Source organism: Mesoplodon densirostris, chromosome 4, assembly GCF_025265405.1.
Source record: "Mesoplodon densirostris isolate mMesDen1 chromosome 4, mMesDen1 primary haplotype, whole genome shotgun sequence".
NCBI classification, from domain to species: domain Eukaryota; kingdom Metazoa; phylum Chordata; class Mammalia; order Artiodactyla; family Ziphiidae; genus Mesoplodon; species Mesoplodon densirostris.
In genome coordinates, this window is record NC_082664.1 from 147,939,038 (window position 1) to 147,960,784 (window position 21,747).

Consider the following 21,747-nt stretch of genomic DNA (forward strand, 5'->3'; position numbering starts at 1 on the left):
TATTGTTTTCCAAAAGCACTTACATGCATGCTCCTTTGATCATCAACACTATTTTGATGTAGTAAAGACTAGTATTATGCCCATTTAATAGATGAGTTAACTCAAGTAAAAGCAAGTTAGCTGCAGACAAACTAAACAAATGGAGAAAACCAGAGTGTAGACATCAAACACATGAAAGGTACAGAGGACAAAAGAGAAAACAAAAAGCAGAAATTTAAATTAGACATAAATGAGCCTAGAGAAAAAGGATGACAAACCTCTTAGAGCTGCTCAGAATAGGATGGTGTAAAATCACTCTTCTGGCAAACCTCTGAGCACAGATCCCATCTGTATGGGTTGCGGAGAGAAAGAGAAATATCCTGGGGTATCTCAGGTCCTGCTCTTTAGTTTCAGAAAGGGGAAGGGGCTGTAGAATCAGGAGAAGAGTGTAATCTTTAAGAGAGGAAGAAAAGAATCAGGGATATTTGACGCAATTTCGCAAAGTCAGAGGGAACACATAGTAGCTAGAGTATCAGAACATTAACCATTGATAAGGAACTATTTCAGAAACTTAAATTGCCAAAATACAAAAAAAACTTTTAAGGCAATATTCAAAAGAAAAGAGAAGATACCTCTAATAAGAAAGTGATGACGATGCCAACAGTGGCTAAGAAGCTAAGCAGCTGCTGCTCAGCTAAATGGCAAAGACGCTCAGGGAAGTTATGAAAACCTAACCAAGTGAGAAGCCCCGGGCCCAGCACTCATAAGATTATTTGGGTTTAACAGTCAGGTACTTCAGGGGGCATTTCAGTAACTGAAAGAAATAATCTTTAAACTCCAAAGAGGTTTAAATGCTTGGAAATCTGCCTGAGAATCTCCCTATTTTTAGGAGATTTACTAATCTGAGCAAATCCGTGAAAGAACAACCTAGGGCTTCTAAAGAAGACTACCCAAGGGCCTTGCAATTGTGGGGTTTATTCCAAATAAAAGAGTCTCATTAGATTTTATAAAGGTAGAAGAACTGGGTATGACACCCATCATTGTGAGGTGATAAAAGCACGACTTCTGGCTCTGCCATCCATGGACCAGAAGATCCTGGGGAAATCTCTTAACTTCTAGTTTCTCTCCTTTTATGAAATGGAGTTATTCTGAGGACTAAAGGAGAAAAAATAAAAATCTGTTATAAATTCAAAAGCATTTAGCAGAGCACTGGAAAATTCTAAGTACTCAGTGTTATTAGCTGGACCCTAGGAAAAGCAAAGCCTGCTTTAAATCTGAAGCCCATTACAGGGAAAAAAGATTCCCTGGATAGCAGCTAAGACCATGGTGTTGACACAACAGTCAACAAAATGCCTTGGCAAAATGCCTATTACATTGTGACTTGTTTGATAAACTAAAATGCTGGCGTATCTACCTCAACTATTGACCAATTCCAAGAAACGTGTTATATACAGCATTCTCTCTTTTCTTGCTTAAATAAGTTGTCAGGCTGACAACTCTGATCAAAGCTTCATGCTAGCTGATTTACTTCCTTGCCTGATCTAAGTCCTGAGTACAAATTATTTTAACTAGACTCCTTGAATTAAAGCTGGGATCCAGCTGAGCAATCTAAATAAACCGGCCAATTAAAGTAAGGGTTCTACAGAAATGATGCTTGATGGAGAGTAGGTGGCATTCCAGAAACTCCTAAGATTAGTAGAACAAGGATCTATAATTTGAAAGTCATATTGAATATAACTGTATTGAGAGATGAGTAACTAACGTTTTTATAATGCAAACTTAAGGAAAAGCAAGATAAAATATTCTTGGCTGCTAAGGATAAGAGGTTGGATATAACAGACCTGAGAGGAGGTTTACCAGAATGGAGAAGAGGTATGAAATTTTGTTTCTTATGAAAGACCATGAGTTTTTAAAGATTAAGGAACACTGTTCTACAGTAAAACTAACTAAAGGTTCCTGGCTGATTAGATGCGTAGCTGATCTTTTTTTTTTTGTGAGGTGGCTTTCTGCGGAAGTAGCCAAACTATACCTATACTAAAGGAACATTCTCTGAAACAGCTCTATGAAAATCATTAGGCTAATTAATATAGAGATTATTGCATAACATTACACAGTGTCCTTGCAGTGAGGTCCCAGAAGAGAAATTTCTTGATCTTTGGGTATCATTACAAGTTTTACAAAATTTCCATTTTATACCCATTCCATGAAGCATAGACATTAGCCCCTAGGAGTTGAGAACTGATGCTATGGATCTCCTCCAGCAGACAACAGAATCTTTTGATGTGTCTTGTAGGTACTAATCTAACCTTTGATTTTATCCTTTTCTCCTCCCATGTTTATTTCAACACCAGATTCTTCAGTTGTTTTATGTTTTATCACATAGTACTGGATATATCTTTATGAGCCACTCCAAATCCTTTTTGGAACAAAGCAGCATATAAATAAATCTAAAATGTATAAAAGCACTGTGATAGGGACTAAGGGATATACAAGGATGAATTAGAGGCTGGCCCTGTCTTAATGCCTTCAAGGAGCTAGTTGCGGAGCAGGACACAAATAAGACAAACCACTCTGAGGGCGATAAACAAAGTACTGAGTAGGCAGCACCGAGGAGGCACTATATACTTGAGATCTTGTTTGAGAATTAAAAAAAACCCTCTTTGAGCTCCCTGTGAATCTCTAATGTTGCACTTATGATCCTATGTGGAAAGATTTGTTTACACGTTGCCCCTATTAAGGCACTGAGTTCCTGGCAGAGGAGGGACCCTTGCCTTACTCATCTTTGTATCCCCAGGGCCTGGCCCAAAATCTGGCAGAGTAGATGCTCAATAAATGTCTCCTGAATGAGAAAGCTTTTAGCAAGTAGAGAAGTGAGCAGGCACTCCAGGCAGGGAGACCCAACATAAGCAAAGACTGGATGTCTGTATAGTGAGACCAATATCAAGGGTACGAGAACCTGGGGTCTGCTGGGAGCTGAGGTTGGAAAATTCCTGAGGGCCTAGAATGCTACATAACTTGGAAGGCAATGTCCTCACTATTTTTTGATAACCCCTGCATATTCTAGTTCCTTGGTTACACAGAATTCTTTCTACATCCAGACTCACCATAATTACTTGTGAAGGGTCATATTTGTTTATTTCTGAAACTTCTCTGGTATTACTTACGGTTATAGTAAGGGAGAATAGTGACAAAGATATACCTGGCCAGAAAACAGCTTGAGTAGGCCATACCGACTAAGGAGCATCTTGAGGAAGGAGGACAATCCGGTTAGTCAGCTAGAATTTCTGAAGCTCAACAGAGTGATAAACGTCATAACAAAGGTACCCTCAGAAGCTGGGGTAGCTCCCACACCTGAGGAGTTATTAGGACTTGGTAACACCCTTATGCAAATGACCAAGAAATGCGCTCAGGGATAACAGAGCCTTTATTCCAAGCCTAGGCTCTTTGAGAAGCCTGTCACTCCCTAAGAAAAGTGACAAATGCCAATATTTTTCCCATCGAGAAAGAGAACATGAGAAGAGACCAAGGACACACACACAAAAGAAGAAAACAGGGTTAACATAAAAAATTCTAGAAAGGCACCATGCTGTTTTAGATGGAACCACAGGGAGATAAAATTTTTAGATTTCAATTTGGCCAAGACCAAGATAAGGTACTTACTAAATAACAGGCAAATACAAATCACTTTAATGATTCATATGCTCTGCTCCAGAATAACAGTGCAACAGTAACGCTACCCTTAGTTACTGCCTCTGGTTCCAATGCATGATTATACTGAACATTTAGTATATGCTGCTAGATGCTACTGGGAAAACAGAGTACGGTGTCTATAAAATGGGGCTCCTGCACTGGAGGAACTTACAATCCGATGAGGAAACTTGAGTCCAGATCCACAAACTTAACACAAATAGCATAAGTCTTCAAATGCTGAGTGACAGAGGAAGAACAATTACTTTGTGAAGAAAGTGAGACTCAGACAAGCAGAAATGAGAGTGTAAGATAATATAAGGGAAAACATAGTGGTACAGCAAAGGCTGCTTCATGTTAGCTGAATTCAAAGTTTGAACTTCAAACGGAGGTAATATGTAGGGTAAATACAAAATTTATGGTCCAAAAAGAGATACTTTTTAAAGGTGAAAGGAGTAGTAAAATGAACTAACAGGTGGAAATGATCTAAAATAGGTACAGACTGCCATGTTACAGGAAAACTAGGACATAAAGACACACAAGCAACAGGGAGCCCCTGAGTATGTTTCTGGATTCGAGGGATGGCAATGAGAATGGAATGACAGGGGTAGATGTTGGCTTTTAAGTGACTAAATATGGTAAGCAAATGAAAAACTAGGTGAATACTCCTTCAAAGGAAAGTGGAAATTTGGAGGGGAAGCTTGCAGGAACTGCTATGAGCTTAAGTTTAAAGACAGGACAATCAACTGGAAGTGTCCAGTGGGAACAGAGAGAACATAACTGAGGACAGGCACTTGGAGATAAGCTGTAGAGACTAATGAGAGTGGATGACTAACAGCCAACAGAGAATCCCATTATTATGTTCTGATCTGAAGTTTTATCAATTCTCATCCTCTTCCATTCCCTTCACTCACAATGGTTAAACCCTCCTAACTTCCCACGTGCCCTGTGAAATCTCAAAGAGTTAATAATTCCACTAAAACACCAAATTAAACATCTCTGGCATTTCTTACATTTCCAAAGAGCTCTGAAATACATTATATTTACTGGGACTTCCCCGGCAGTCCAGTGGTTAAGACTCCGCACTTCCACTGCAGGGGCACAGGTTCAATCCCTGGTTGGGAACTAAGATCCCACAAGCCGCTTGGCATGGCCAAAAAAAAAAACAACCCACAAAAACCACATTACATTTACTAATAAAATCCCCCAGTTTTAAGTCTTATGTTTTAGCACTAAACTAGACAATATAAAAACTGGGAACACAGTACCTGCCTCCACAAATAATCTTTTTATTTTTGGCTATTAGAGTGATTGAAATATTTTTAAATGATCTGGTTACTTTTCAGAGAATTTAGCTGTTGCTTCAAACTAGAGCATCCAGCAAAGGAGGAAAAACAGTAAGTTTACAAAACTGGGTGTGAAAATATGCAAGTGAGGAAAATATTAACATTTCTCTCCCAACAAGTGTAACAGGAGGAGAAATCTGGACAGCGGAGGAGAGAAGCACAAGGATGTTTACCCTCTGGCAAGCTAGGATCACAAAGAACTTTGGGATCCCAACCTTTGCCAACAGAACACACACTGCTTCTCCCCCAGAGAAGTCTCTGAAAGGCTGGTACAAAAACAGCCAGGGCACCATTTAGGCTGAACAATTAACCCCATCATCTGCAGGAGGTGAAAATGGAGGAAGCAGCAATTTTCAGCCACACACGGAGGTGGGAGCGGGGGGTGGCGCATTTCAGCACTCTCCTTGGCTCATGAGAAAACATAAGCATGATACAGGCCCCAAAGACAGGTTCAAGAAGCACCTGTCAGCAATAATTTGCCAAGTTTCATACTCTGTTGATATCATTAAGAACCCATATCCAAAGTTTGAAGGCTAAAGCCTGGATAATGGATTTAGGATGGCCCATCTCTACAGGAGAAGGTTTCAAAAGATTAACTGTCCCTATTCTCATTCCATTAGCATTAAAGTACGGGCTGATTTCCACCTCAATTGAACAAATAATAGAAACCATTCATTTAGCCCAACATTTTGCTTACTTTGAGATTTCACACTAATACAAAAAGAGAACAGAAAGGATTAAGAGTATTTTGTGCTTTAAACACATTGAGTTTAAATGTGTTTAAATGCTCCCTATTTCCCTGTCTCAATATTAAAAGAAAAAAACACAGGTGGGCTTTGCCTTTACTACATTAAACCTTCCCTTCTTAAAGTCTGCATTAGAGAAAAGCAAAGTCAGTCACCTACAAGAACAGGTTCAGGCAAATTAGTCTAAAGAAAACAAGTACCACACTTGCCCTCCAGCACCTTCCTCATGCCTCCCCAGATGCTAATACTCACTACCATCTTGTAGAAAGAGCTGAGAACGTCTCAAGTGTAGAAAAGGTTATGAGTCTACAGCAAAGTGAGATTTTCTGAACCTCTCGGCAACCAGCTGGGTTTATACACATCTGAGACCCCCTAATGAAGAATCAATTTTATGACTAAGATTTCTTACGAATATCAACGGCTACTTTTGCTTCACAAAAACAAAAACAAAACAAACAAAAACCAGTTGTTAGTATTAGGACAACCTTCTTGGCTGAAGAATTGTTCACATCAAAGCCTGTATCTCCCCAAGGGTGCTAAGAACCAGCACAGGAAAGTAAATATCAAAAGCTTTCCCAACAAACACAAGTCAGGGATAAGGGGTTTCGATATGCAAAGTCTTTTATTTAAAATTTTTAAAAGTTAAGACGACGACCACCTCAGTATATGCCATTCCCATTATAAGGAGGAATGACAGTTTCAAACTCGTGCAGAGCTGCATTTTCATTTACAGAACTCTGTAGGCACTTTAGAAGTGAAGCTTGGCTTCAAAATACAAACACTGGGGGCTTTGGCTCAACCTTTTAATATAAAAAATTCACTGATGTACAAAAATGCGAAAGTGTGACAATGACAACTTATGAAATTCTGTGACTGAAAGTCCCCTCGAGTGCACGCTGTGATGCACATGCACCCGCCCACACGTACTCTGGCGTGGAAACATAAACTAATGCAAACCAGTGCTACCAAGAAGCGCCAACATGTGTTCTCCATTCCACCAACCACAGATTGATATCTACTCCAAACATTCAGGAACAAAAAGTACAGCATCTTCCAGGAACAGCAAGGCAGATTTCTTACTCACGATGGACCAGCACAAATAAACCCAGCAAAAATAGTACTGCATACTAGAAAACAAACACAGAACCACAAGTCAGAGAGTGTTAATTAACAAACTGGCCTTTGTGACCATGATAAATCACTAAACTATCCAACTGGTCTTCCATCTTTTAACTGTAATCCATTTAACGGTTTCCAAAATTAATGAAACATATAGTACAGGATCTTACCTTAAATTTAGGATAGTCATTCATGAGGATCGTCACAATCCCAATGTAAGGAACGAATCTAAACAAACAAAAAACTGATCATCATAGAACTTTCTACGTAGCTGTTATCATTTACTGAACATTCTCAGTATCTTCCATAGAATACTAATTTTCAGCTCACAAAATCCATTTGTATATACTGTCCTATTAGACCCTTTCAACAGCCCATGTGATAGGGAAGTTAGGGGTACAGCCATTTTATAGATGAGGAAACAGTTGCTCATGTGCAAGGTACATGGTGGAACCAGTACCAGATCTGAGGTCTCTGACCTCTAGTTGGTGACTCTAATGCCACATGCTGATTCAGTGTTAGGGGTTGGGTTTGTTGTTATAACCTGTGGAGAGCTGTCAATCTAGCTGGGGAGACAAGGCAAACACAGCCAGAACATTACAAGGTACTTCATGTTAAGTGTCCAAAAAGTGAGTGTACAGCTCTATTATAGTACTTAAGATTTCACCACCCTCTCATTTTTTAACCACTTGTAATCTGGCTTTGGCTCTCTTATTCCTGAAACTTCTTCTAGAACAGTTTAAATCACTGTATGCAGAAGACCAGTCTCAGCTCCTATCTTCCTTTTCATCTCTGCAGCACTTGACTTTGATGACCAGAAACTTGCCCTTGAAATCTTTCTGCTTGGTTTCTGTAACATACCAGTCTCTTTCTCTACCTACCTCTTGGCTGCTACACCTTTGCTTTTTCACTAGCTCTTGCTTTCCTCTTGTCCCTAAAGTTTGTCCCCTCAAACTAGGTAAAACCACTTGTTAAATAATCTCATATCACCTCATATATTTCCTTTGAAGTCTTCATCCTGAGTTTAATTACAGAATTAATTGCCTAACTAGCTGGATAGTGTCCGTCTCCCCTACTAGACTCTAAGCTCTATAAAGGCAGAAACAGTGCCAATCTCTTCCCCACTGTATCTTCAAGGCCAAACTTGACACTTGGCACATAGCAGGCATCCAGTAAATACTGCCTGATTGAATGCTGGAATATCCAGGCCTCTTCTTTTCTCTTTCCCTTGGGGATCTCACTTCCTCCTGGGACTTCAATTCTCCCCTCAAAACGAAAGACTCTTGGGCTTCCCTGGTGGCGCAGTGGTTGAGAATCCACCCGCCGATGCAGGGGACACGGGTTCGTGCCCCGGTCTGGGAAGATCCCACGTGCCGCGGAGCGGCTAGGCCCGTGAGCCACGGCAGCTGAGCCTGCGCGTCTGGAACCTGTGCTCCGCAACGGGAGAGGCCACAACAGTGAGAGGCCCGTGTACCGCAAAAAAAAAAAAAAAAAAAATGCAGATTGCGGACTTGCCCAGTGGCATGGTGGTTAAAAATCCGCCTGTCAATGCACGGGACACGGGTTTGAGCCCTGGTCCAGGAAGACCCCACATGCCGCAGAGCAACTAAGCTTGTGCACCACAACTACTGAACCTGCGCTCTAGTGCCCACGAGACACAACTACTGAAGCCCACACTCCTAGAGCCTGTGCTCCGCAACAAGAGAAGCCACCACAAAGAGAAGCCCATGCACCGCAACGAAGAGTAGCCCCCACTTGCCGCAACTAGAGAAAGCCTGCATGCAGCAACGAAGATCTAACACAGCCATAAATAAATAAAAATTTTAAGAAGTGCAGATTGCTCTATCTTCCCAGATTTACTGAGTCAGAGCACATCTGGAGGGTCGGGCCCAAATGACGCTTCTGCACATTAAAGTACAAGAAGCACAGTTCTAGCAAGCAAGATGTATGGAACAGGCATGTGGTGACAAATCACATCCCCTTTTAGGGCCCATGCTTTATTTTCAACCCCTGGGACCTCTAAGAGCTGAAAAGTAACAGTCACTACAGAATGGCCTAGCTAAGCTCTAGGAGGGTAGATAAAGGTTTTCTATATTTTTAATACACATATTTTTTCTTTTTAATGCAACAACTCTATTTCTTTTGTCTCACTTATAACATCTTCATAAAAGCAACAGTTTCCAGTCTTTCAGAAGGAAAATTGTCTAAATTTAAGAACATAAAGGCAAATGCCTTACAGTAAAATGCAGATTAAAAGCTATAAAAGCATCTGTGACTTCTATTAAAACAACATCAGGGGCTTCCCTGGTGGCACAGTGGTTAAGAATCTGCCTGTCAATGCAGGGGGACACGGGTTCGAGCCCTGGTCTGGGAAGATCCCACATGCCGCGGAGCAACTAAGCCCGTATGCCACAACTACTGAGCCTGTGCTCTAGAGCCCACAAGCCACAACTACTGAGCCTGTGTGCCACAACTACTGAAGCCCACGCACCTGGAGCCCGCACTCCGCAACGAGAAGCCACCACAGTGAGAAGCCTGCGCACCGCAACGAAGAGTAGCCCCCGCTCACCGCAACTAGAGAAGGCCCACGCATAGCAATGAAGACCCAACGCAGCCAAAAATAAGAAAAGAAAATAAAATAAAAATCTAAAAAAAAAAAAAGTTTTAAATAAATAAAACAACATCAGACTGCTAATTCTGGCCTGATGATCAATCAACAGCCATGCTCATGGGTAGAGACTTTCACTGTTACCTCCATACAATGATATCTATGCTCAAAGAACCACAATGATCACATAGTCTGCTTATGGGTTATCCATGGAAACATTTCCCCCCCCTAAGGTGGGTTTTCCTTGCCCACCGTAAGTGTGAAATAGAAGCAACTTGATCTTTAGGAGTAACAGAAGCAAAACATAAGGTTGCCAGAATATGACAGGCAGTCCAAAGTCAAACAAAAGATTTAATTACCTATACTACTGTTTTCCTCCATGGACAGAGACAGTCAAGGGTTGCTAATCAAGTGCATAATCCTGCTATCATCAGTCATCTTAAACTCAAATCAGTTGCACTTTTATCCTACTGAGTTCAGATAAACTCTGCTAAAGCAAAGTTGATAATAAGCAGAGGTTTAAAATAAGTAAAACAAATGCCATCCACAAAGCCAACCTCAACACCAGCCTGTGGCAAGTTAACACCTAGAAGGTACATTAGGGGTAAATACGTGTCCCTGGGAGTTCTTGGGATCAAAGGTGCTGCCAAGAAAGGAGCCTCAGAAGGAAGAACTATCTGCTGATGCTCTGGGTGAAAATAATCTGTCAGATGTCAAAAGGGATCTACGTCTGGGAAGTTTGGACCCCAGTAGCTGCCTTAAAAAGGACCATTGTTTCTATCCCGGAACGGTCTGTTTCAAGCTAAGTAAAAAGTACATTTTAAAAGACTCCTCCAGGACTTCCCTGGTGGTCCAGTGGCTAAGACTCCATGCTCCCAATGCAGGGGGCCTGGGTTCGATCCTTGGTCAGGGAACTGGATGCCACATGCATGCCGCAACTAAGAGTTCAAATGCCACAACGGAAGATCCCGCAGGTGGCAACGAAGATCCCATGTGCCACAACTAAGACCAGACACAGACAAAATAAATAATAAATAAATAAATAAACAAAAGCCTCCTCCATAAAACTGATTTCAGTCAACAGAGAGCTCAATTACTCTGCTCCTTCCTTTATTTTTACTCTTCTTTTCGCTGTCAATATTTCCCTATTCCCTGATCTTCTGCCAGGCTTTCATCCTCTTTTCCTGTTGCTTTCTACTCGTCTTTGACTAATAGGTTTTCTTGTGTTTTTCAACTACCTGAATTTGGAAAGAATCACCCCTATTCTTACTTGGTTCAGTATTAGTTTCACTTTCTAAAAGTGTTTTATTACATGCTATAACATGAATGAACCTTGAAAACATTATGCTAGGTGAAAGAAGCCGGACATATTGTAAGACCACATGTTGTAAGATTCTGTTTATATAAAATGTCCAGAACAGGCAATCCATAGAGACAGGAAATAGATCAGTGGTTGCCAGGGGCTGCAGGGAGAAGGGGATGCGGAGTGACTGCAAATCAGTACCAAGTTCTCTTTTTGGGGTGAGGAAATGTTCTGGAATTAAACAGTGGTGATGGTTTTACAACTTTGTGAATATAATAAAACTCGCTGTACTGTACACATTAAAAGGGTAAATTTTATATCCTAATATATATGAATTATATTTCAATAAAAATTGTTTTTATTTAGGGCTTTAGGCTTCAGTGTAAAATTTTTTAGTGTGCAGCTGTTTGAAAAAAAAAATTCCAAGGTTTGGGTACAGTCTGACTCTGAAATATAGTTTAGCATTTTATAAACACAATTTTCACAAAAGGAGGTGATGTGCCTCATTATGTGTCAAGGTACGTGGTGGCATAATCAATGGAAAGTGAATTTGTACAGTTAAGATTCTGTGCTCCTGCTGTTCATGTCCCAGATGTTTATACTTCATGGAAAATTATTTAATTAAGAGAGTACCAGACTATAACATTTTTTTTGTGTGTGTGTGTGTGGTATGTGGGCCTCTCACTGTTGTGGCCTCTCCCATTGCGGAGAACAGGCTCTGAACGTGCAGGCTCAGCGGCCACGGCTCACGGACCCAGCCGCTCCGCAGCATGTGGGATCCTCCCGGACCGGGGCACGAACCCGTGTCCCTTGCATCGGCAGGCGGACTCTCAACCACTGCGCCACCAGGGAAGCCCCCGTATTTTTAATTAACAGCCAGAAAAAGGCCTATAACTTTCAATGTTGGGATTTTAGAAATAACACTGTACATAGTTTGGGACTTTTAAAAAATTCTTCAGAAAAGACAAGTTACTTGAGTAAAAGAAAGCCTGGTTCCTCCACCCTTCCATAGGATGATGCATTTTTTTACCCAAACAGGGGGCCAGAATGAGCAGACAGAGCTGCACTGAACACCTAAGAATCAAGATCCAGATAAAGAGACCCTCTGGGAGGAGTACAAATAAAACTGTACAGCAAAATTTGTCCAAAGCCTTAAAATATGCTTATGTTTCACCAGGTCATTCCAAGTGTAAGAATTTACTGTGAAGAAATGATAGGGCAGAGGCACTGAGATATATGTAACAGGGATGCTCATCGTAACACTGTTCACAATCAAAGGCATCTGACAATAGGAGATTGGCTAAATAAAAATATGGTCTCTGCACACAGTAGAGTAGCATACAGATTTGAAAATGATGATATGGAAATAAATCTTTTGATTGGAGGATGAAAAAGAGGTTATAAGCAGTGTGACCATTCTCTCCCCATACACAAAATGTGTTTATGTATACACACTTACACATTAAGATCTGCATCTTTACACATATCGGCTAAAAGAACACAAGCCAAAAAATTAAATATTTATGGAGGAACTGAAAGGAAAGAAGTGACTCTGCTTTTTGATGACTGTTATTTCCTTATGTTTCTAGAAGAATCTGTACATTTGCCATTAAAGGAAAAGCAAAAAGACTCTAAGAGGCTGATATTAGCAGCACCTTGGGAACTGAGGGAAATGGGAACTATCACTTCTCAGAAGCACTGATAATCTAATTTGAATTATAAAAGTATGTTTATCTCCATCATAGGAAATCAAGTTCCCTTGAACTGGAGGCGTGCACAAAAAACCAGGTCTGCCGAAGACAAAACACATTGGTGCTTTTTCTGATCCGATCTCTCTGGCCCCAAACTAAACATCTCTTCTGCTGTAACTGAGGCAGCTTTTACTTAATAACTTGAATTTATTTCTTTATGGGAACACAGTTCCTCAGTTCCACTGTTCGCTAGTGGAATCACTGAATCCACAGTGTCTGTACTAGGTTAGAAGGAGCAGATGTTCTGACAGTGGATAAGAGTGCCACGTGGCATCTAAAGAGTGAGAACAAACAGCTACCCTTCTCAGAAGTGTTATACCAGTAATTTTGCTATGATGGTTAAAAGGGTGGGCTCTGGAATCAGCCAGTCACTTACTATCATCAGTGTGACCTTAGATAAACAACTTAACACGTCTGTGTTTCCTCATCTGTAGAATGGAAATATTAGGGTTGTTCTGAGGTTAAAATGAGGTAATACTTGTAAAGAAAGCACTTAGATTGAGTCTCTGGCACAGAGTAAGCCCTAATAAATGTGAGTTATCGTTAATAGTATTAATAACATGAAGGTAGTAATAATCTCATACTTCCTCATACCAGTAACTTACAATTCCTGTCCTTCACTGATCTGTTCTCCTGATAAAATCTGAAATAAACAGGCTTAATATAACTTTTAAATTTCATTTGACCTCAATAATTTCAAAACTAGAAATAAAACAATATGGAATAAATCACCATGATGAAATTAATCTAGATGAACACTTTAAGTTGCTGACTCAGTAAACACTTAAGAAATGTAAGTTTCAAGAAGCAGGATTAATACCGCTCTGGATCCCCAGAGCCTAGCACAGTATTAGACGTCAGAGTACATGGAAGGTGCCCAGTAACATTTCTGAAATGAATTAAACAGACAAATGAATTTTTTAAATTGTCACTCTAATTCATCCTCATCACTAATATTCTGTTCTTTTATAGCACCCCATATCCTCCCTTCTGGAGCAGTAAACCTGAAGTTTCAGATGCATTTTAAGAAGCATACTTTTTCAAAGGACACAAGGTGATTTGGATGAACCAGGACCAAACCATTATATTCAATTGTGTATGATCAGACAATATGATCGAGAGAGCCAATGTTTCAGTAAATCTCCCCTCTATACTTACCCCCTCGCTCTCCCCACGACATCTTTTTTCTCTAGCCAATGTTGTCCTTGTTTATAGAGGCCTCGGTCATCAACCGCATTATTATCTCCTTTGGTCAAAAACTTGATATGTCCATTTTGCCTTAAAACAGTAAGGGAAACCCAAGTCACCAAATACCTTCATGCCATTTCAAAGTACAAAATTTGTTCATGTTAACTGAAAATTCCTGTGGAACTGTGGCATTTTATCATCATTCCCAATATCAAAATAATTATTTATTTAGCTAAAAGGATGTTCATAGCTATATTGTTTACAATAAGAAAAAACTGGAAGCAAACAAAGTCTAACAGGAGTTGAAATCTATGCAAGCATTAAGGCTGATGATACAGAAGAAAATTTATTTAATGATATCAGAAGATCATACAAATTTTATTAAGTGAAAAAATATTACAAAATAGCATGTACAGTGTAATCTCATTTTCATATTAAAATAAACACAAACCACAAATATTTTGGAAATACAAAGCACAAAGGAACACATTAAACTACTTCGTTTGGATATAATCTTCCAAATGAAGACTGTGGGAAACTACAGAATGACCCAGTTTCCTCAACCAATAAATTGCAAGGGACAAAGAAAGTTAGAGAAGGAATTTACAGATTTAAATAAAAGACATTATAGGGCTTCCCTGGTGGCGCAGTGGTTGAGAGTCCGCCTGCCGATGCAGGGGACACGGGTTCGTGCCCCGGTCTGGGAAGATCCCACATGCCGCGGAGCGGCTGGGGCCGTGAGCCATGGCCGCTGAGCCTGCGCGGCCGGAGCCTGTGCTCCGCAACGGGAGAGGCCACAACAGTGAGAGGCCCGCGTACAGCAAAAAAAAAAAAGACATTATAAAGCCATATCAACCAACTGCAATTGAGGACCTTCTTTGAATCTGGATTCAAACAAATTGTTAAAAAAAGTTAAGACACAATTGGAAATTTGAACAAAGATTGGAAACTTAATGATACAAAGGAATGATTGTTCATTTTTTAGGTGTAAGAATGTTAATTATAGTTATACTCTTTAAAAGTTCACTGGTTATGTTTTATAGCTATTTATTGAAATATTCACATATGATACCACATGATATCTAGGATTTGATTCAAAATAATACAGGCAGGAGAAGGGGAAGAGGTGGTAATGTAGGCAGAATTGGCTATAGATTAATAATTATTGGAACTAGGTGACTGGTACATGGAGGTTTATTATACTGTTTTGTCTACTTCCGTGCATGTTAGAAATTCTCCATATGAAAAATAAAGTAAAAAAAAATATATTAAACAAGGTCTAAAATGATAGACCAAGGTGTAAACAGCAGCTATCTATGGCTTTTTTTTGAGCTGACTTTTAGCTTCTCATTTTTTTTCTCCGACAAACATGCACTACTTTTACAAGCCAGGGCCTATAGAAACATCATTCTACTCGATCAGATAATTATTAATTTAATTCTACTAAAGAACCATGAGGCTTCTAGTAATCTTAAAATTTAACTGAAAGCAAAGTGCATTTTACAGTTGATAAAGACTATCTTAAAAAATTAACTCAAGGGCTTCCCTGGTGGCGCAGTGGTTGAGAGTCCGCCTGCTGATGCAGGGGACACGGGTTCGTGCCCCAGTCCGGGAAGATCCCACATGCTGCAGAGCGGCTGGGCCAGTGAGCCATGGCCGCTGAGCCTGCGTGTCCGGAGCCTGTGCTCCGCAACGGGAGAAGCCACAACAGTGAGAGGCCCACGTACCACACACACATACACACACACACACAAAAATTCTCTAGAAGGAATCAATAGCAGAATAACTGAGGCAGAAGAACAGACAAGTGACCTGGAAGATAAACTAGTGGAAATAACTACCACAGAGCAGAATAAAAAAAAAAAGAATGAAAAGAATTGAGGACAGTCTCAGAGACCTCTTGGACAACATTAATTGCACCAACATTCAAATTATAGGGGTCCCAGAAGAAGAAGAGAAAAAGAAAGGGTCTGAGAAAATATTTGAAGAGATTATAGTTGAAAACTTCCCTAACATGGGAGAGGAAATAGTCAATCAAGTCCAGGAAGTGCAGAGAGTCCCATAAATAAAACTCTTAGAGGAAAACATAGGCAGAACATGCTATGACATAAATCACAGCAAGTTCTTTTTTGACTCACCTCCTAGAGTAAGGGAAATAAAAACAAAAATAAACAAATGGGACCTAATGAAACTTAAAAGCTTTTGCACAGCAAAGGAAACCATGAACAAGACAAAAAGACAACCCCCTCAGAATGGGAGAAAATATTTGCAAACGAAGCAACTGACAAATAATTAATCTCCAAAATATACAAGCAGCTCATGCAGCTCAATAACAAAAGAACAAACAGCCCAATCCAAAAATGGGCAGAAGACCTAAATAGACATTTCTCCAAAGAAGATATACAGACTGCCGACAAACACATGAAACGATGTTCAACATCACTAATCATTAGAGAAATGCAAGTCAAAACTACAATGAGGTATCACCTCACACCAGTCAGTACTGCCATTATCAAAAAATCTACAAACAATAAATGCTGTAGAGGGTGTGGAGAAAAGGGAACCCTCTTGCACTGTTGGTGAGAATGTATACTGATGCAGCCACTATGGAGAATAGTATGGAGGTTCCTTAAAAAACTAAAAATAGAACTACCATATGACCCAGCAATCCCACTACTGGGCGTATACCCTGAGAAAACCGTAATTCAAAAAGAAGCATGTACCACATGTTCATTGCAGCATTATTTACAATAGCCAGGACATGGAAGCAACCTAAGTGTCCATCGACAGATGAATGGATGAAGAAGATGTGGCACATATATACAGCAGAATATTACTCAGCCATAAAAAGAAACAAAATTGAGTTATTTGTAGTGAGGTGGATGGACCTAAGAGTCTGTCATACAGAGTGAAGTAAGTCAGAAAGAGAAAAACAAATACCGTATGCTAACCATATATATGGAACCAAAAAATAAAAAATAAAATGGTTCTGATGAACCCACTGATGAACCCAGGGGCAGGACAGGAAAAAAGATGCAGACATAGAGAATGGACTTGAGGGCACAGGGATGGGGAAGGGTAAGCTGGGATGAAGTAAGAGAGTAGCACTGACATATATACACTACCAAATGTAAAATAGATAGCTAGGGGGAAGCAGCTGCATAGCACAGGGAGATCAGCTCAGTGCTTTGTGACCACCTATAGGGGTGGGATAGGGAGGGTGGGAGGGAGGTGCAAGAGGGAGGGGATATGGGGATATATGTATACATATAAGTGATTTACTTTGTTATACAGCAAAAACTAACACAACATTGTAAAGCAATTATACTCCAATAGAGATGTTAAAAAAAAAAAAAAAAGGTAGTATTGAGCATATCCCAGTGTTGCATGGGGAGGAAAACGTATGTTTATAAGACAAAAAGAGAATGACCCCCAACTTAACATTTTATCTCTGGATGCTAGGATTACAGGAAATTTTGTATTTTCCAATTTCACACAGCATCATGTGTAACAATAATAATGTAATAAGAATGTTCACAAGATGGAGATTCAATATATGAAAAAAAAGAGTTTTATGTTATATTTACAAAGTTACATAAGAAGCAGATGGAACTTTTAATCTGAGGGCCCAGGGTTCAAGTCCCTGTCCAGGTGCCAAAAAAAAAAAAAAATTAAATAAATAAAATTTATTTTAAAAAAAGAGTAGGGCTTCCCTGGTGGCACAGTGGTTGAGAATTTGCCTGCCAATGCAGGGGACACAGGTTTGAGCCCTGGTCTGGGGAGATCCCACATGCCGCAGAGCAACTAGGCCCGTGAGCCACAACTACTGAACCTGCGCGTCTGGAGCTTGTGCTCCGCAACAAGAGAGGCCGCGATAGTGAGAGGCCCGCGCACCGCGATGAAGAGTAGCCCCCGTTCGCCACCACTAGAGAAAGCCTTCGCACAGAAACGAAGACCCAACACAACCAAAAATAAATAAATAAATAAATTAATTAAAAAATTTATATTAAAAAAAAGGTAGATGGAGAAGGAAGAATGAGACAAGAGAGAGGTTAGCTGAACAATTCCTACCTCTATTCTTTTTCCTTTTTTTTTTACCTCTATTCTTAAAGCTCAGGATTTCATTTCTTAAAATAAGGTTCAGATGACAGAAACATGTAACAGTGCAAATACCAGCTTGAAAACGTTCAGGACACATTTACTACAAAAACTTAATCCATTTTGGTTGTCCTTTGGTCCCATATTTAAGAACAATGTTAATACTATTAAATCAAATGATTATTACAACCAGGTATTTTAGTCTTCCCCCACCCCAAAAAAGGAATTTTGAAACTTCAGAAGATTAATAGGATCTGTTATTTAAACAGGCCTACTAATTGAAGGCATCTCAAATGTTTAAAGTAAATGACCAATAACGTCAGATTACAAATACCATACAGTTTAAAATGTTCACAATTCTGTTAAATTTAAGGAATCTGTAATTGATATATCTGTCAGTGAACCTGTCCTGAAACAAGATAACTGTTTTAAAATAAAAACTCGGGACTTCCCTGGTGGCACACTGGTTAAGAATCCACCTGCCAATGCAGGGGACACGGGTTTAAGCCCTGGTCTGGGAAGATCCCACAGGCCATGGAGCAACTAAGCCCGTGCAGCACAACTACTGAGCCTGTGCTCTAGAGCCCACGAGCCACAACTACTGAGCCCACCTGCCACAACTACTGAAGCCCATGCGCCTAGAGCTGGTGCTCCACAACAAGAGAAGCCACCGCAATGAGAAGCACGTGCACCACAACGAAGAGTAGCTCCCACTCGCTACAACTACAGAAAGCCCGTGCGCAGCAACGAAGACCCAAAATAAATATAAATAAATAAACAAACAAACATACATACATATATATATATATATATATATATATATATATATATATATATAAACCTATTCTAAAATAAATAACTCAATTTAAAAGGATCACACATAAAAATGGACAACTTCTGCTCTACCCAAAGCAGGGCATGATTTTTTTCTGATAAATTCAGGGGAAAGTTGTTTTGATTTGTTCACAACAGGCAGTGCTGAGAACAAACAACACAAATATACTTTGAGAATGTGGAAAACACTACCTGTACTGAATAAACCTTCACAATAAATATAAGTAAAATTAAAAAAAACTAAGTTATTCCTTCCTAGTCACTAATAGAATGCAATATAAAAATTATAATCTTCCAATATACTGAAGTATGGAAAAAAAAGAGCAGTAAGATCTTTATTTTATCAGTGAAGAAAGAACTCTTCTAAGCTAGAATGTTTACAGGGATTTTTCAAAAACCAACAGTTGACAGTTCCCTCTTCTGGAAGTGGAGAATGTAAACTACTTGAGAGGGTGGTAAGCATGAGGTAGTATCTGTTTAGGGCTTCCTCATACTCAAGAACCTACATCACTCCCACTGTTTTACTTCCCTCTGTATGTCCTCCAGGACAATCCCTTTTTCATTTCTTTCTTTCCCTCCTTCTGCAAGTTTTCCTTAACGAGAAATATTACAGACTTGGAATGGAGGGGGTGAGGAATATGCAGCTGCACAGGGAAGCATAGGCTTAGAGCCCAGACATCTTTTTTTGTTCCTGCATACTTTATTTTATTATTATTTTTTATTGAGGTATAGTTGATTTACAATATTATATTAGTTTTCAGGTGTACAACACAGGGATCCAAAATTTTTACAGATTATACTCCATTTGAAGTTATCTTAAAATACTGAACCCAGAGATCTTATAGTTCATCTTCCTGAACCTCTTTCTACTACAGACAGGGAAACTGAGACCCAGAGAGGTGACATTTTTTGCTCATTGTTATGTCCCTCTTCCACACCAGGGGATTCTCAAGGTTTTACATATATCTTTTTCAATTCTAAAACGCAAGAGTCTATATTTACAAGAATGACCTAGATTTCAGAAATTTTCTTTGGAATTTGAAAAAGTTGACAAATTTATTCTTATTTAAAATATCTGTGAGATTGCCTTAAAGGTTTGTTTTTGAAAGGTTAGGGCTACCTCATCCATTATATCAGAAGATTCTATTTGGGATCAACCTTTGTGTCATGTTTTTTCTGGGGCTATATACAGACAGGGTTACTGATCTGGTTGGGAAGTGGAAGGGAACCAAGAAAACCCTCCAGAAAAGCCTTCAGGGAAAAATGAATTACTAAATAAGTATTTAGTCTTACAAATGTTCACCAAGCCTTCAGACATTCATAAAAATGGACTGGAAGAAGGACCTAGGAGTTCCCCACCCTTTCTTAATCTTTAGGCTATCAAAATTAAATGCTGCAAACACTAAAACATAAAAATGTTTTAAAATAGAGAAGATATAGTTTGCACATACTTTTCATGAATCTTCAAGACTCGGTGAACTATAGGAATCTCTCTTCCTTCTATCCTAAAAACAACAATTTCTCCCACTCGTATGGGATCTTCAACTCGATTTGTTAGAAAGAGAAGATCTCCTCTATGAAATGCAGGTTCCATGCTGCCACTGGGAGGGAAAGAAGAATATAATAGCAAAAGAAAGCCTGAGATTAAATTTACTTTCAAAGTTAGATATGCAACAAACAATTAGAAGTATCACCTTTGGAATATACTTAATATCTTAACAAATATATCAACATAAAATGTGTATTGTCTTCCAAATATGGTTTCCTCAGACTAGTTATACTAAAGGTTTCCTTTAGTTAATAGCCTTCATTAACTAGTTCCATTTCAACCATTACTATGGAAAGGAGCTTAAATTTTGAAAAGGGCAATGTTACTAATTCTTTAACTTTTTAAAATTTCAAGTAACAAACAGAATATAAAAGAGTGAACTTTATAATCACTGTCCTTATTCTCACTTCATCTGAAAATGCTAAAGATATTCAGATGAGAACTGGATCATCTTTTCCTGACATTTATAAAGATACAGACCAAGATGACCTTATGGTTTCAACCCAATAAGAAGGAAAAACAGCTCATCAAGTCAAAGAACAGTCAGCGACAGAAATAATGCTTGTGGTATCAATTTATCTATTTAAAAAAGAGAAACAAGAAACAAAACCGGGATTCCCTGGTGGCGCAGTGGTTGAGAGTCTGCCTACCGATGCAGGGGACACGGGTTCGTGCCCCGGTCCGGGAAGATCCCACATGCCGCGGAGCGGCTGGGCCCGTGAGCCATGGCCACTGAGCCTGCGCGTCTGGAGCCTGTGCTCAGCAACGGGAGAGGCCACAGCAGTGAGAGGCCCGCGTACCGCAAAAGAAAAAAAAAAGAAAAGAAACAAAACCAAGAACAAGAGCAGAGATTTTTGCCTAAGAATTTCAGAAACAAGCAAAGAATTCAATTCCATGGTAATTACTGATGACAAACTTCTAGTGTCTTCTTACCTTTCACCTGTTCTACCTTATACCAAGTTCTTCAAAGGTCTTAAGATATTTGCACTAATTAATGAAACTTTTCTTTCTATAAAGAAGTAGCCCATCAGTATTGTTTTCAGAAACTCGAGCTCCAGTTTTCATTAACAATAAATTTAATAAGAAAAAATAGAAGACAAGGAATAAAATTCAATACAGCAAAAATGACAAAGTCCAAACACTTCTGTTTGAAGACTCTGGTCCCTCTACATACATAAGGGAATATGGTGGTGGTTCCCAAACTTTGGTGCACACAAGAATCACCTGGGAAACTTAAAAATCCCCATGCTCAGGTCATATCTCAAACCACTTAAATCAGAATGTCTGTGGATGAGAGAAGCAGCAGGCATCAGTATTCTGTAAAGATCCCAAGTGATTCTAATACAAGCAAAATTCAGGAACCACTAGAAATATGGATTTTCAGTACATGTTTATTCTTAAAAGTTTTGTTTAGGTTCCTCTTGGGGCAATGAGTTCCCCTTCTCAGAAGGTGTTCAGACAAAAGATAGAACATGTGTTTGGTGAAAATATTACAGAAGGTATTCTAGACATGAAATTTTCAAGTTTTTATTTTGGCTC

At 39.4% G+C, this 21,747-nt stretch overlaps 1 protein-coding gene across 4 annotated transcripts in view; it reads right to left on the bottom strand.

The window, feature by feature from the left end:
• Window positions 1-6,361: 6,361 nt before the first annotated feature.
• Window positions 6,362-21,747, bottom strand: part of SEC11A (SEC11 homolog A, signal peptidase complex subunit) — a 49,253-nt gene continuing 33,867 nt past the window's right edge. The window contains exons 3-7 of one of the 4 annotated variants that reach the window (XM_060095330.1): window positions 20,111-20,260; window positions 13,698-13,817; window positions 13,134-13,182; window positions 7,048-7,105; window positions 6,362-6,885 (exon numbers count right to left, since the gene is read on the bottom strand). In XM_060095330.1, the coding sequence (XP_059951313.1) occupies window positions 7,064-7,105; window positions 13,134-13,182; window positions 13,698-13,817; window positions 20,111-20,260 (361 nt within the window). In that variant the 3' untranslated portion in view covers window positions 6,362-6,885; window positions 7,048-7,063. The remainder of the gene's footprint in view (window positions 6,886-7,047; window positions 7,106-13,133; window positions 13,183-13,697; window positions 13,818-20,110; window positions 20,261-21,747) is intronic. The other 3 variants (XM_060095331.1, XM_060095329.1, XM_060095332.1) reach the window with 3 other exon arrangements.